This window comes from Punctularia strigosozonata, assembly GCF_000264995.1.
Source record: "Punctularia strigosozonata HHB-11173 SS5 unplaced genomic scaffold PUNSTscaffold_9, whole genome shotgun sequence".
In the NCBI taxonomy this organism is placed as follows: Eukaryota; Fungi; Basidiomycota; class Agaricomycetes; order Corticiales; family Punctulariaceae; genus Punctularia; species Punctularia strigosozonata.
In genome coordinates, this window is record NW_006767441.1 from 721,750 (window position 1) to 737,306 (window position 15,557).

Genomic DNA, 15,557 nt, shown 5'->3' on the forward strand with positions numbered 1-15,557 from the left:
CGCCACGAATTGATCGACGCGAGATGGCATCCGTCTATCGAAGTACGGACCTTGGGACCACCGGCGATCCGGACCTAATTCAGACGACTTACTCATGCTCATTCATTCATGGATGTTCTGACCGAACTTTCTCAATGCGATATTGCCATATGCATACGCTCTCATGATATGGAGAGAGGGTTTTGGGATACAGCGCGGACGTGTGAACGAGGTGGGGATGGGGTGTGTGTGATCAATGCTGAATGGTGCTATGCGAATGAGGTGTGTGGGTGTGGGTGTATTGCGTGAGCGTGATGATGCGTTCTGTGCGTTACTTAGTACAAAGTTGTGTGGATATCCAAACAAATGTCCCAAGCAAGAAGAAGATCCGCGCGGCGCGCCGGAAGAGTGCCGGTTTTTGGTTTGCTGTTTTTTTTGGTTCGCCGGGTGGAATAGAATTTCGGCGTAAACCGTGCAGGTGGAAGGAGCCGGATCCGGACCCTCCCGCCCTTGAACGCACGATGGGGAACGGGCTTGTGAACGAAGTGGATGTCGGGCGAACAGAGGTAGTGCGAGAGACAGCTCATGCGAGGATACCCCGGTCAACTAGCCCACTTCGGCCATTGCCCAACCCTGGCGCTGCGTTCTCGGGGACGGGTCCCACCACCTCATTCGGGTCGAGCTCGTGCGAACGCCTCCTCCCGCGCCGCTCGGCTGCGTCGTCCGGGGAGGCCGGCCTGAGAAGTCTGGGGGACCGCGGTGAGCGCGCGGGATCGCGGGATCGCCGTTCGGTCGAGCTGCGGAGGCGCTCAGCCTCGGTCTGGGGTTCGCGCGGGCGCCCTCGGAGCGTCGCCAGCGAGTCGGTGAGCCGTGGGGTCGATGACGGCGGAGCGGCACCCCCCGTCGTGCTCGCGGTCCCTATCGAGGACGGGCTGCCCTTCCCGTGTTGGAGCTGTTGGTGGGACTGGGCAGTACCCGGTTGGGTCTGAAGCGGCTTAGGGGCCGTGGGAGAACCGATCGACAGGAGGGAGAACGCGGCTGGAAGGCTGTCGCGCTTACGGCTGCGCTTGGGTGCGGAACCGACAACGCTTGGCGAGGGCGAGTGGTTGTGGATGTCCGAGCCCGAGCCAGGGATCTTCTTCGTCGGGATACGCCGACGTGCTGGCGCGACCGTCAGGGTCGGCTCGATATCGTCGTCTGCGGAGGACTCTTGACCGGGATAAGGATAACGGTTGGACGGTGCGCTCCTCGAAACGCCGCGAACGGGGGATGCGCCTCGCGGGCGAGAGATAACGGAGCGGTGGTTGGTGGCCGATGGACGGCGAGCGTACGTTAGCGGGCTCTTCGCGAACGACGAGGAGACACTGAAGCCCGACTTGGCGGAGCCAAAGTGGAATGCGTCGGATTCGTCGCCGGATGCGCTTGGGTTGTTGTGGAACACGGACTCGTCGTCGTCGTCTTCCTCGGAAAGGGAGGACCAGGCGGTGGACGAGGAGGAGGACGAGGTCGAGTAGCGATAGGTGTCCGGGCCGGCGTGCGACTGGAGCTTGCGGCCGAGGACGGAGGGCACGAGCGGGGGCACGTCAGGGAGGGTACCTATCTTGTACGAGGAGTATTTCGGTGACGGGAACGCGCTGCTGGATGAGGACGGGGAGCGGGCGTCGAGGTCGGCACACTCGTCGGAGCAGTAGGCGCGGCTAGGGGAAACGGTGAGCAGGAGGCGGCGGAACTCGGCGAAGGGCGTACCCGTCGACGGCTTTGCCACAGCAGAGGCAGTATTCTTCAATCTCCATGTCGGTCGTGCAGGTCGAAGAGTGCCGGGCGCGGACGCATAGTGCCTTTATAAGTGCTGCATTATAAATTTCAGCAGCCCGGCAGGAGTGGCGGTGACTCGCGCGGTCGAGAGCGTCACGCTTGCACCCGTCACGCATTCTCGAGACTTGCCTTTTCGGCCGAGGTTGCGTGATGCACGTTGGTCTCAGGCCGTGCGTTCCGCGATCTCGTTCGCAGGACACCCTCCTATTCCGAGTCACGTTCGCCGCCGCACCTGACGCCGGCTCACGTCTCTGGCATTGAATTTCCGGGTACCCCTTCGGTCGATCGAACGCGTCCAACGCCACCCCCGCAGCGAATCCGGCCTTTTCACCATCTTCGCACCTTCTGTCGCCATGCTTCGCCCCTCCCCCTCCCGAAGCAGCACATCGGCATGCGTGATGTCCATGACATGGCACGCCCCCATGTCGCCACATCACGAGCGCGACCCGGGCGGGAAACTTGCGTTACGGTATTTATTATCGCTCGTCAAGCTTGCGCCATCAGCGTCGTCACTCCGCGCACACGAAGTCCCGCTGACCCGAGCCGAGGCGCGCGCGTCTCTCCGGAACTTAGCATCGACATCACGCTACGCGCGACGCATCGCGTGTTCCACTCACTTGTGCGCGATCACACGCCCGCGCGACCGCGAACGATGACGTACCCGAGAAAAAAATAAACATGAATCCTAGACTGTGCGTTCCGGCCGGGAAACCCACCCGTCTCTAAGACGGCCCACTCTGCGTTCGCGCCTTCCCGTTGGTGGAATGACATCACCTCGCGCGACGCATTCGCACCTTGCTTGGAAAAGGCAGATGGCGTACATGCATCTCGATGGCAGCCTGAGCCGGCACCGCAATGCGCAACGCAACGGCCTGATTTCTCATCGACGGCGTTCTTGGCTCGATGTGCTCTCTGCTCGCGTCAGAGCCATATGCATGTCATGTCATGACCTGAGCCGAGCTTAGCTGACTGTACAGTGACTTATCACCGCCGCGCCGCACCGCATTACTGTATACACGAAAGGACTACGACTAATCCAGTATTCATCCACGTCTACGTCTACATCCGCACGTCATCCAGTTTTACTGGCATCAGCACTGCCTATTCTCAGTGTCGGAATTGCGGCACCTCCACCCGAACCAATTAATGTGGCCCCCCTGATCATGAAATTCTGGGTATAACGCGCATCAACATGCAGACACGGACCCAAGGGCCGGCGCCATCGTTTCTCGTTGGCGTTACGCCCTAGCCTCACGCCACTCATTGTCGCACAAGTGAAACCTTAGCCCCAGCCGGCATTGGCGTTCCTCCGTCGGGGAATCTCACCTGATCTCGCACCCTCGAAGTCAGACGCCCCGGGCTCACACTGGCTGCGGACGAGGAGAGCCTTGGGTCGAGGCCCTTCCCTGCGCGCGTGTAAGTGACGCGGGACGAGTGTGTATCCAAGGTGACGAGTGCTCGTCCTATTATCATCATCCTTCGTCCCAAATCCCACCCATTACGAAGTCGGAACGGGGCTTCTGGGCCACAATAAACACCGTAACTATCCGCACCGTTGAGCTGAGCTTTGGTCGAGTAAGACACCGGCCGCTTAGATCTTCGATGCCATGCACTCTCATCGCTTAGATCAACGATTCCCTATCTAAGCAGGTGTGAGGTCACGCGTGCGTGTGACACGGTCACCTGCGTTGCGCCGTCATACTGTACACGATCACGCCCGCAACTCCATCGCCCATTCGGACGCATGCGCTCGCCCATTGCTCGATATGCTGTGGTCCCAATTTGCTTCGGGTCATACAACTTTCTCCTGTGCCGCAGAGCGACGTTTGTCTCCACAACCCACCAACATCACCGGTCCGCGTAGCGACTGACGCACAAATATGAGTGCATGACCCCGAGCATGCGTCCCTGGAATTTATAAATTAAACGTGCGCGGCCCAATGGACCCATCCCGAGGTGCCGACGGCCGTTTCCGCACGTTTGGTGGGCGGTTTTTAGCCTTCGATCCTTTGTCCTCGCGTCCCGGTCATGTGTCCGCGGTCATCAGCATCCATTTCACCGTCAAATGAAACGAAGAAACCTTGGCAGGTGCACGGTTTGCTCGGCGAAGACAACACGTTCGAATGAGCAACCCCCGGTGCGGCCGGCGAGTACGCGTATCGGAGCAGGAAGGAAGAAAAAAGGGAAGGAAGGAACGGTGGGGGCGTGCGTGCGTGCAGCACGCGAGTTAGGCGCTCGGTGTACGTACAACGGAGCGCATCCGTTCGCCGTTTTTACGTCAAGATCCAGGAGGCGCTGGGGATCGTCCCTACCTGTGCATCATCTTGCCATGGAAGCCTCAAGACGGTCTCCTCTAGCGGTTGCTTCTGTGTCGCGCTAATGTAGCGCTTGGGAGGCTGCCCATCCGATCGAGCATGCTGAAGGCTTGCAGGAGCGAACGTGCCGTCGTTGATTGAGAGCCTCTTGATCCTTGAAGATTTGCGCGTTCTGGTCTCCGGAATGAGTTACCATACGCTCAAGCGATTCACCCGAGGGTCACAGTCGAGCGGACGGAAACGGAATGCGCACTGACGATAACGCTCGGCCGCGGAGACCCTATCTACCGGTGCGAGCCAGTGATACGACGAGCACCGACTCTGGTCCCGGAAGGCGGGACGCGCGTTATCTCAGCTGGCCAGTGAGGAGTCAAAATTTCCTGACTCGACACGGTCGAGATAGCGGTATCGGTTCTGCGCGTAAACTCCTCGCACTATCACCCGCGGCGGCGCACCGGGAGCACGCCATTCAGTCAAATTTCGCCGCTCTCGGCCGTCGGATCGAGTACGCGAAAATGCGCAATGGATGAGAACTCGCAACTGCACACTCGCGCGTCCGGACCTTCGTATTATGAGGACCATCTCGAGGGTAAAGTAAGCTTTCGGTCGATCGTAACTGAGATGCCTTCCATGGCTTGCGCCGAACGTCTTCGTCGGCCGGGGGGACCCTATCAGTGCACTCGCAGGGAAGCTCGTTATGCTCTCTGTTTATATCCGTCACGCCCCAACGCGACGTCTCCAAGCCTGATCCGGAGCGGCGACCGCATTCTGATATTTAACACTCACCATCATTCTTGGCCGCGAATGGACTGGCGCCGTATGAGCTGCAGAATCGGCCTGAATGCGCGATGTCACTCTCAGGTGAAATCGAATGTTATCGTCGAACACCTCGGCAACAGAAACCGGCGATCTATCTTGGAGGTATGTTCATGTCGTTCCGATAACGAAAGCAGGCACTGGCAAGCGGTAAAATCAGGCAGCCGAAAGAGCTGTTCAACGGGAGACAAGATAAAATCCGATGCTGTATCCACGAATTCAAAGCACTCCTGAGGCCTCAGCCCTGATAACGTTGGGATGCTTCCATGCTTGGATTGCGGGAGAAGAAGGGGAGCGTGAACCATAGGCAAACATCACAACGCCTTCTTGCGGGGTAACCCCGCACAGTGACAGAACAAGACAGAACAGGAATGGTGATTCAGCGCATCTCAAATCCACTTTACCTTCCAAAACGACGTGCATTGCGGTCTAGTGGTGAAGGTCACAGATGTACAATAGAAGCATCCAGATGCATTGTCGAGGCATCCATCAAGCGAATGGCCCATAAAACACAAGGCATCATAATGAAGGCCCTCCCCAATCGGGGTTCGGCGGGCGCGGGCATGACAACACGAACGAGGCCCAGAAATAGGGAACAAAACTCAATCACCGCCTGCCTCCTCCGGCCCTGCTCCTGCTGGCGTCGGAGTTGCGGCTGCCGCGGCGACGTCTGCAGGGGCAAGCGCAGCTTCCGCGGGTTGTGGATCAGGGCCCGCCTGGGGTCGACTCGGCATCGCCGACGCTGCCTTCTCATCCAGCGAACCCAGCGTTTCCGCCGCGTTAGCCTGCGCGGCGGCAGCGGGCACGGCAGCAGGAGCGACGACGGGCGCATCACCCGCAGAAACCTTGATCTCCGGTTCGGGCGCCCCCTCGGCTTCTTGTCGTCGCCTGTCTAGCACGTCTTCTACTACCTGCCGGAAGCCCGGCCGAGGCGCTGATTCCTCGCGCGGTATCGGCGGAAGCGCAGCGTCGCCGTTTCCTGCTCGCGACGGTGGCCGAGGCGAAGGAGATCTAGGTACGGGCGGTGTGGGGTTCATGAACATATTGGAGACGGCTGTCTTCTCTGACGCATCCGGGGGAGGTGGAGGCGGCGGTGACTTGACGTCCGCCCGAGGGGGTGCCGGCAACGGCTCGTGCGCAAGGCCGGCCTTCGCAGCTCGTGCAAACATGCCCTTTATCCGCTGGTTTGCGGACAGGGACGGCACCCGCTGTTGCGTCACGGGTTGCTGCGGTGCGGTTGGCGATAATGGGATCTGGGACGAGGGCCGGTGGAGCGTCGCATCTGGCTGCAGCGCCGGCGAGGGTGAAGGCGTGACAGACTTATCCCCGACGATGGTCTCGAGCATAGCGTTACTCCTCGCTCGGACATTGAGCGCAGACAGTTTCTCCTGGCAATACCGAGCATCGGCAAGTAACCTAGAGGTGTAAAAATAGATATGGTCAGCCGCCAAGGCTTACCACTTTCATTCTGCCGTTCATATGGTAAGATTACCCACCTGTCCTTAGCCTCGGCGCTAGGCAGTTGAATACCGCTATATTCTTGCCCGAGTCGATGAAAGATGTCCGCAAGAACCTCGGACATGACGAACTACACACCATACGTGGATCGCTCAGGATGACCGTGCCACCGTCAATACTGATGCGAGGAGAAAACTCACCTCCACAACGGGCTGTGAGGTCCAACGGGTGAGGACTTTGTGTAGAGTGACAGTTTCCTTCACGAGCATCTCCATGTACGCGTTTACCCCCGGCCGGGGTTTCGCCCAGTCTACGGCTTGCAGGTCTTTAATGTGGACTGCGAGTCGGTCACCCATGATCTGGATGAGCTTCCGGTGAATCTCTTCCTGGTGATCTTGGAGATCCTAGTTTCGCGTCAGTCTATCGCCATTCTCCAATGCTCGTGAATAGACATCCGCGCACCCGTTTCAGCTTGTCGAATTCCACAAGCATGACTGCCTGTTTAGGACTCAAATGACGTCGGAACGTCTCCCGAACGTAAGGAACGAGCGAGATCATGATGGACAATGACTGCGACGCAAGGGCTGTAGATTGCCATAACGTGTCACATTCCCGGTCAAAACGCACACAACGTAGGAATGCATACCAAGGTGTTTCGCGGTGATATTCTTCAGTCCGGCACTGCGCATCGCACCGGCGCCAAGCACGACCTGACAGGTCCTCGAATTCCACGCCTTCATGAACTCGATGACCCGGCTCATCGTTTCGGTCGTCAGCATGCTTAGGTTGACGATGACCTTGAGGTAGTCGACCAGTAGTGTGAGGACCTGCACAGTCGAGGCAACCGCAAAGTAGGTCCGATCTTCGATGCGGAGGTGCTTGGCTGCAGCAGCCGAGCCATTCGCAGCCGGTTTCGAGGGCGATAGTGGTGTAGGAGAAGTAGGCGGCGGTACAGGGGGGGACGTGGATGCAGTACCGTTGACGGCAAGGGTTTGCGGGGCAGATTCGCTCGAGGAGTTCGGCTTGAGGATCCACTCTGGAGGATCGCGCACGGACGCGTCAAGCAGCATGCTAACCAGATGTTGTGTCTCCGGCATGACCGGTGATGCACTCCACTGTTCGTCATGCACAAACTCGGCGGACTGAGAGATGCGTGCTTGGTGGAATGCTTGCAAGAATGACTTGGCCTACATACGGGAGTCGAAATATTACTCTGGATATTTATCTGCTGCGGCAAGGGCAAACACACCTGGCTAACGATAACACCACGCAGGCCAACAGTCATACGCCTGCATATAACTTCGCATTTGACGACGAAGTCCCATGATTCCTGGAAGAACGTCATGAAATCGGGAAGATCGAGTTTGGTGTGCTGCTCCGAACGAGCAAGGACAACTTTGCCCATTCGCGCGTTACCCAGTTCCGTGGCCGACGAGAGTATGTCAGCCAAATCTTCCACCATTGCCGTCGTGTCTATTGGTGTCTGCTCGGTTCTGGACGAAAAATGAGCAGGGGACGAAGGCGGTGGGCGCCTTGAGCTTACATCAATGGTTCAAGGACCTCCATGATTATCACGTTTTGCGTTTGCAAGCCTTCTATACAGTTCAGCAATGTCCGATATAACTTGCGCGCAAATACTATGAACTCCGCATGCGACATGTTCCGTACGGGTTCCGTGGCTGCGGCATCGCTACTGTCAACGTCAACCCCAGCAGGTAGATGCTTAAACTCCAATAAGATCGTGGTCTTAACCGGGGTTAGCACTGAAATGACTCACTGATGAGACCACCTCCTTGACCTGCGATAAGACGCTCTCTCGCCATGGGTCTACCGGACCTCTGACACCTCGTGTCCGCACCAGGCCATGTAATAGCGGCCTCAGCCGATCCTTGAATCTGCTGCTTAACCTCGCCTGCGCCTCGGAGTCACCAATATCAGTGGATATCCGGTCTACCAAGTCGTCCTTCAGGGCGGCGACGACTTCGGCTGTGAGCGATTGAGCGATTTCCAAGGTGAGAGCTTGAAGATGGGACGGGAGAGCGGAGAACGCGCTGAGGGAAGATATTGGAAGGATCGCCTGAGGGGCGGGTGTTGTTGCGGAGGAAGGGGATTCAGGGATAGAAGCAAGTGTGGACGGCCCTGCTTGACCGTTGGCTTTGGTGGAAGCGGGAGGAGACGCCGCCTTCAGAGAAGGTGAAGTCACGGCTCCGGGCGAGTCTCGTTTTCGTTCCCGTCCGGTCTCCCACAAGACTTCCATCTGATCCAGAACCTCTAGCGCCTGCCCCCATTGCCCGGTGTTCACTAACCCCTTCGCTACTGCAGTCATGTCCACGACCCCACCCAGCATCCTAATGCCCTCCTTCATTCGGGCGATATTCCGCAGCTTCGCCTCTCTGCTGACGACTTCTAATCCCTTCTTCGCGCTGTTGTCATCAACGTCTTTGAGCAACCCACGTAGGTGCGCTATTCGATCCAAACAACGTTCGGATTCGGTCTGAAGGTCGTTTAAGTTGCCCAAAGCGGCGAAGAAGGATGTCGATCGTAACGAGATTTCCCGAACAAGGTGTTGTTCGATGGTGTCGGCATGGTGGGAGAGCTTTTCGAGGAGCGGGAGGGAATAGGACAAAGCAGAGGGATCGGCATCGTCGTCGCCATCTGATGATGTGACAAGCTTGAAGGTGCGTGGGTCTCCCAGAGTGAAGGAAGGTTCGAAGAAGACTTGCGGTACGGTTTCGAGCGGTGGTAACGCTCTCCCTGGTTGAGGACGCGGCGTGCGCGGTGTCATGGGCGTCACGGGCATAGGCGTCGGCGGTACAGCGCTGGTAGACGGACCGGGACTGGGACCTTCGAGGGAAGCAACGCCATCGCGCCCGAGTTGTGTGCTCCTTTGAAAACGCTCCCATTCAGGTGTCACTCCGCGAAGGTAGGAATCGAAGTCCTTGCGCCGTACACGAGGGAGATCTGCTGGAGGCACCGTGGGGAGATGTGAATGTGCTTTCGGCGGCGCTTGACGCTTATGCGGATTGTTCAAGACAGTAGATATGGCTACCCGGCAGATTAGCTTAGTCTGCAAAATCATTGATATATTGGTATCCGCTTACCATGAAAGCCGTGTTTAGAACTGCTCCATTCCGCAGGTAGTGCGCCGAGTGCCAACGATGTCGTTGAGCCAGCGAGCAAGTCATGCCTGGTTGCTTGTTGTCCGAAGTAATCGCCCCTCGCATCCGTGCCTTCCGAGACGACGCTCCCCGGTCCTGCTCTTCGTGATGCGGGGTCCCATGTGAAGCGGAATGGGCGAGCTGCGGTCGCTGCACTATCCTGTTGTCCAGCTACTGGAGATGTTGGCCTCGAAGGGCTAGAGACGGATTCGGAAGCTATGGACATGGTGCCAGAGTATCGAAGTCAAGCAGTGACCAATAATTTGGGCGAATCAAGTGGGAACGGCCAGCGCAGTCCCAGCTACAGCCGACACGTCATCAACGAGTGCAGGTTTTGAGAGCAGAGCGTCAGAGAGAGCGCTCAGATCTGTTGAGCCCAACGAGTGGAGAGCGAGCACGTCGGTGAAGGCGACGTCAGAGCCAGTGCAGTGCGCGCAGTTCGGCGTCGGCCGCCTCCCCTGGTCGGGAATTGCCTTTCTTTGCCTCCGCCGCGTGTCAGGCTTCTTTCACGACCAGCGTTACCTCTTACACGTTTTGAATGACCAGATGGCTATATTTCTTTTGGCCATGCACGGTCTGGATCCATTGCCTTGCGCTGATGCACCCACATTGGTGATGCGCTCGAAGAACACGCGGGAGAAATCCTCTTTGCCGTCCGGTGATCCGCATATTAAGAGAGCCAACAACCAGCCCGCAGTCAAACTCGGCCTAACCTTCCAAAGTTTTTCTTCTAGTTCTCTTGTGCTACGTCCACCGGAGTCATGGACGACATCCTCCATGGATTAGCGACGTATCTCTCGTATGCCTTTAGCCTCAAGGAGTTACCTAACAATGCCGCGACCATCGTCAAGTCCTTTGCCTTCTTTACGGCCGTTCACCTTGTTGTTGGACCCGCTCTGAGCTCGTGGTTGTCTCCTGCGACCTTTGGGAAGATGAACAAAAGGCAGCGGAATCAATGGTACGATGCTCGCCAGGGTCCTGTGGCGAAGCTGAAGGAAAATGCCAGGTCAAATCGAGTAGTGGCACTGGTACACGCAATTATCATAGTCCCGCTCGCTGCCCGATGTGCCAGTAATCCTGTCCTCGAACGCGATCGTGCATTCGGATGGGATGACCCATCGGGAACGGTGATAGCTATCGCGTCTGGGTAGGCAGCTAGTCCATAAACCGGCGGATTGCGAGCTAACATCTCCTAGTTATTTTCTATGGGATACACTCGAGTGTCTCATACACTTCGTCGACGTCGGCTTCGTCATTCATGGTCAGCACGAGAAGCTCAGTTGGTGTCGTTGGTGTGTATATTAATACCTCGACGACAGCTTTGGCATGCTTCACGATCTACACGCTCGAGTTTGTGAGTTAAGCGCGGATCACTTTCTGAATATGATCCTGATTGGATCCGCAGAGGCCTTTCCTCGCATATTTCGGAACTCGGTGTCTTATGTGGGAATTGTACGGAACACTACCTCTCGCATTGGCACACGCTGAAGATGTACTTCAGGAGCACTCCCTTCCTCAACGTCCACTGGTTCCTTGACAAAACCGGACAAACCGGCACAAAACTTCAGCTCGTCAATGGGGTGCTGCTCCTCAGCACTTTTGCTGGCGCTAGATTGATATGGGGAACTATTGTCGTGAGCGGCCTAAGGCCCCGCACACCGGCGTTGATATCCTGTCTGACATCTGCCAACAGTCCTGGCGATTCTTCGAAACGTTGTATACTGTGCGCGGGCAGGTTCCCGTTGGTTACCTCCTCGTGTATGGTATTGGAAATGTTGTGCTCAACCTCCTGAACTGGTTCTGGTCAGTATCTTTCTTCCTTGCTCTCGTCCGCAGTGATCAATGCCCCATATCCTCGAGGGAGCCTTACGCTCCACGTCCTTCCCGCACCCTTGCAGTTCTTGCTCAATATACTCACCTGTTTGCGCACAGGTTCACGAAGATGATAGCGGCGCTAGGGCGGCGTTTTACAAGCTCGGGCGGTGCAAAGCCTACTTGATCTGCAGTTGGTGGTGACGTTTAGAAGACGCGCAGGATGGGGTGAGGCCCTTGCGCATGGTGATCTCCACCGGTATTGTGCACCGATAGATATTCGCGACCGTCCTGTGTACGCCTGTAGGGACTGTATGCGAGCCTAAAAGCCCAAATGCGTCGTGCCTGTGGCCCGATTAGGCATGAGCGAGGGAGGAGGGGTCCTCCGTTCAGCCACCGCACGCAGCACGAGCTCAGTGCGCCGTTATCCACCGTCCAGCCGGGGTACGACCCCATCGAAAGCCTCGTGTTTCGAACTGGCACTGCACTTGATATTCTCTTTATCTACCACCACCGTGTCCAGTCGCAACCATTGATCCCTCGCCCCTTTCCCCGCTCGTGTCTGATCGCTCGGAGGAGCGGCATCCACCGATCGCTCTGAATCCCGCGGCGGCATCGAGCGTTTTGTCTGCACTATTAGACGAGCAGTCGGGTGCATCTGCATCTGCCACGAGGCGCACCAGGTCCGAATACGAAGACGACGCCAGTGACAGTGAGGGCCGGGTCGTATCCAGTGCGTATGTCATGCCGGCTACGGTGTGCACGCGGCTGACGCAGCCTCCCCTTTGCGTCTCATTTCCTATTTCTGTGCTGCAACCATATACGCGCAGGTGCCGGACAACGCAGAGTGACAAAACGACAGAGACTCGATTCACCGAACCGAACGCCGACCCCCACTGCACACGCGCTCGGCTTCGACAGATCCACAACTGCTACGGCCTACACCTCCACCCCTACACCAGTTATGCGACTGTCTGAGCGCGACGACGAATCGTTACTCTCCATCTCCCCCTCCATGGCTAACGACGCCTTTGCCGGTCCATCAACGCCATCCACCTCCGCTAATCCCGGAACCTCTAATGGACACAGCAATGGGCACACTAATGGCGCATCGACCTCCGGGTTGAAGGAAGGGTTCTCCGTACGCAAATCCGGGAAGTCGGTGACGCGCGTATCCCTCCCCGGCAAGACCCTGTACGATGATTCATTGGTGGATCGGGAAGAGTTTGTGAGGCTCGTAATACAGAGTTTGAGGGAGGTGGGATATATGTGAGTTCGAGAACATGCCACCATCTACGTACGTCGTGGAGCTCACGCAAACCCGTGCAGTGAATCTGCTGCCACATTGGAAGCAGAATCTGGGTATGAGATGGAATTACCTCAAGTATCCGACTTCCGGCGATACATTTTGGATGGGCTATGGGGCGAGGCCGAGGATGCTCTCCTGCAATTGGGTGTGGCCGATCACGATGCCCTCTATGTAAGCGTCAGTCCTGCAGGGTTAATGGCCCTATTGAAAGTTACATACTACAGGAGGCCAGGTTTCTGATCAGTCGGCAAAAGTACTTGGAGCTACTGGAAGAAGATGACACGACAGCCGCGTTACATGTGTTGCGAACAGAGATCACTCCCTTAAACATTGACACCGAAACCTTGCATTTCCTCTCCAGGTTAGACATTACTTGGTCCTGCGTCTTCAGTATCATGAACGTTCATCCCTATAGTCTGCTGATGTGCGCTGATACTGCGGACCTACGACAACGAGTTAATTGGGATGACTCTCCAGGAAGTTCAAGACGCCGCCTTCTTTCTGAGTTACAACGTTAGTTCACAGCCTCGCATGAACGGCGTTTTACTGACGTCGGCGGTTTATAAACAGGCTTCATACCATCATCCATCATGATCCCACCGCGACGTTTCTCGACGTTATTAACCCAAGCCCTTACATATCAGCGCCAGAGCTGTATATATCATAATGGACCTACCCCGCTCCCGATACCAGGTTCAGGCTCATCCTTGACCTCCTCGAGCTCTGCCTTCTCTCTTTATCGAGACCACTTGTGCGACAAGAACGCATTCCCGCGGATCACCACCATGATACTCGAAGGACACACGGACGAAGTTTGGAATCTCAAGTGGAGCCACGACGGCCAATTCTTAGCAACTGTGAGCAAAGACCAGACAGCAATCATCTGGAAGGTCGGGGTACGTATTGGCAAACTCTATGGATGGCGTGAACCGCGCTACGACATGTAGCCCTCTGTTGACTGCGGTCCTTATTCATAGCCCGAAGAGGACGCTGCAACGAGGGAATGCTCGCAAGTATTTGTGCTCCGCGACCATGAATACGAAGTGGGCTGCCTAGCCTGGTCCATAGATGATAAGGTGCTACTCACAGGAGCAGATCACGTTATCACGCGATGGAACGCGCAGGTCGGTGTGTTGCGCTATCCTGGGATGCATGTGTACTGAACGGAAACCCCTGGTTAGACCGGCGCATGCATGGGCAAACTTCCCTCGGCCCACCATGAGACTGTCACAGCGTTAGTATGGTTGCCAGATGGATCAGGATTCATCTCGGGTGCTCTCGACCGCAAGATCATTCTATGGGTGAGTGACGCAACACCATCCGTCAATCATGTCTTAAAGCCCGTCCAGGACGCTGACGGCAAGCAACGGGATAATTGGGGGACCACGGCTATTCGTGTAACGGATCTTGCGGTGACCCCAGATTTAACTCGCGTGGTGGCAGTGGGGATGTACCATGTCCCAACGGTCCCGAATCCGGGCCCCCATAACGGCGCCGATTCAGGAACGGGGGCAGCTGCAGGGACGCCGGGAGTGTCGCAAAGGGAGACTCGCATGATTGTGTACGACTTAGCAACGAAGCAGCCAGAAGCGTACGTAAGATCCTGGCCTGACAAAGGGGGTTGCTATCGCACCACGATGCTTAAACCCGCTTCTTTTCCCTAGGTCAATCCGCCTGGAAGGGGAGCTCACGAGCGTGAGCATCTCACAGGACTCCCGCTATGCATTGGTCAACCACACTCCGGACGTAAGCGGGATTTTCTGGGCACCATCCGTCGTACGACTGACCCGGGCCGATCAGGAAATTCATCTGTGGGATCTAAATACGGCTCGGTTAGTGCGCAAGTTAACCGGACAGCGTCAAGGCAACCACGTTATTCGGAGCTGTTTTGGTGGCGTCGACGGCAACTTCGTCGCGAGCGGAAGCGAAGGTTCGTGATTTCCTCGTGTGCAGTGGCAGACGCACATTCAGCATCGCTCTCTCCTTCTTCCCTCTCGACTCCGGCCCGATAATATCTACATTGCTAATGCCTTATTTGCTATCTACAGATGCGAACGTGTATATCTGGCACCGGGATAGCGGCGCCTTACTCGAAGTCCTATCAGGCCATGGGAGAGGAAGTGTTAATGCTGTGGCGTGGAACCCGCGCAACGCGAGAATGTTTGCCAGTTGTTCTGACGATGCTACTGTCAGAATCTGGGAGAGCGAGCCCGGCGGAACGTTCTCAAGCGACATCGCGCGAATCAGCGAGCCGGATTCGAAAGGCAAGGGCAAGACGCGCGAACGCTGGGATGCAACCGGCGGCCGTGCTCACACTTCGGGATTGACACTCTGACGACTGTGGTCAGCCTTCTATTGATCTTTCACTTCAACTGTGCATATATATCATTCAATCCCTGCATATTCATGGAACTTACACAATCAACACAAACAACCCTTCAGATTCCTGGCTTGTCTCCCTAACCAACTGTACATTGCATATTATAGAGTCGCGTTACAACGTCATTGAGAAACAATATGTTTTGTGTACTTATAATAAATGCTCATGGAGATTGCGACTTGGGCGCCCCATAGCTCGGTCATCAAAAGCCAGGTCTGGAAGTCTTGCGCGAGATTGCTACGCGTGCGGCCATGGCGCGCTGTGGTGGCACTTCTGGGCACGTGATTAACACGATCACGTTTGACGCGTCTAGAGAGCACAGCCACACCCTGGCTTGAACCAGGCCATGATGCATGATCGGTGAACGCGATGAGACCAAACTCAGTAGAAGATGTCGTCGACACGGAACCTGAAGATGAGTGCCTGCATGTCCACTACACACGTGTAGGTCCGTGGAAGGTCATGCGTGCCTGTGATTTGCGCATCGTGGAAGGTACCGCGAAAGGCGGCGGCAT

General features: G+C 56.6%; 4 protein-coding genes across 4 annotated transcripts; 2 read left to right on the forward strand and 2 right to left on the reverse strand.

Moving 5' to 3' along the window:
* Window positions 1-184: 184 nt before the first annotated feature.
* Window positions 185-2,134, reverse strand: PUNSTDRAFT_53563 (uncharacterized protein). The gene is made up of 2 exons (XM_007385417.1): window positions 1,726-2,134; window positions 185-1,676 (listed from the first exon to the last, which is right to left on the reverse strand). Exons 1-2 carry the CDS (start codon window positions 1,770-1,772, stop codon window positions 563-565), a joined length of 1,161 nt encoding a protein of 386 aa, XP_007385479.1. The 5' UTR covers window positions 1,773-2,134; the 3' UTR covers window positions 185-562.
* Window positions 2,135-6,535: 4,401 nt separating this feature from the next.
* PUNSTDRAFT_71641 (Vps54-domain-containing protein) lies at window positions 6,536-9,767 on the reverse strand (the record flags this gene model as incomplete). Its single annotated transcript, XM_007385418.1, has 7 exons — window positions 6,536-6,787; window positions 6,846-6,967; window positions 7,030-7,570; window positions 7,633-7,876; window positions 7,927-8,105; window positions 8,161-9,428; window positions 9,485-9,767. The coding sequence occupies 7 exons, from the start codon at window positions 9,765-9,767 to the stop codon at window positions 6,536-6,538; spliced, it is 2,889 nt and encodes a 962-aa protein (XP_007385480.1).
* A 535-nt stretch (window positions 9,768-10,302) lies between these two features.
* On the forward strand, window positions 10,303-11,684 carry PUNSTDRAFT_104738 (DUF887-domain-containing protein; the record flags this gene model as incomplete). The annotated part of the gene is made up of 8 exons (XM_007385419.1): window positions 10,303-10,499; window positions 10,548-10,688; window positions 10,738-10,802; window positions 10,861-10,895; window positions 10,947-10,993; window positions 11,043-11,175; window positions 11,235-11,344; window positions 11,474-11,684. 8 exons carry the CDS (start codon window positions 10,303-10,305, stop codon window positions 11,538-11,540), a joined length of 795 nt encoding a protein of 264 aa, XP_007385481.1. The 3' UTR covers window positions 11,541-11,684.
* Window positions 11,685-11,782: 98 nt separating this feature from the next.
* Window positions 11,783-15,150, forward strand: PUNSTDRAFT_121376 (WD40 repeat-like protein). Its single transcript, XM_007385420.1, has 12 exons — window positions 11,783-12,086; window positions 12,184-12,622; window positions 12,683-12,833; window positions 12,887-13,023; window positions 13,078-13,175; window positions 13,233-13,558; window positions 13,640-13,786; window positions 13,844-13,963; window positions 14,012-14,253; window positions 14,327-14,408; window positions 14,463-14,592; window positions 14,711-15,150. Exons 2-12 carry the CDS (start codon window positions 12,318-12,320, stop codon window positions 14,995-14,997), a joined length of 2,025 nt encoding a protein of 674 aa, XP_007385482.1. The 5' UTR covers window positions 11,783-12,086; window positions 12,184-12,317; the 3' UTR covers window positions 14,998-15,150.
* Window positions 15,151-15,557: the final 407 nt, after the last annotated feature.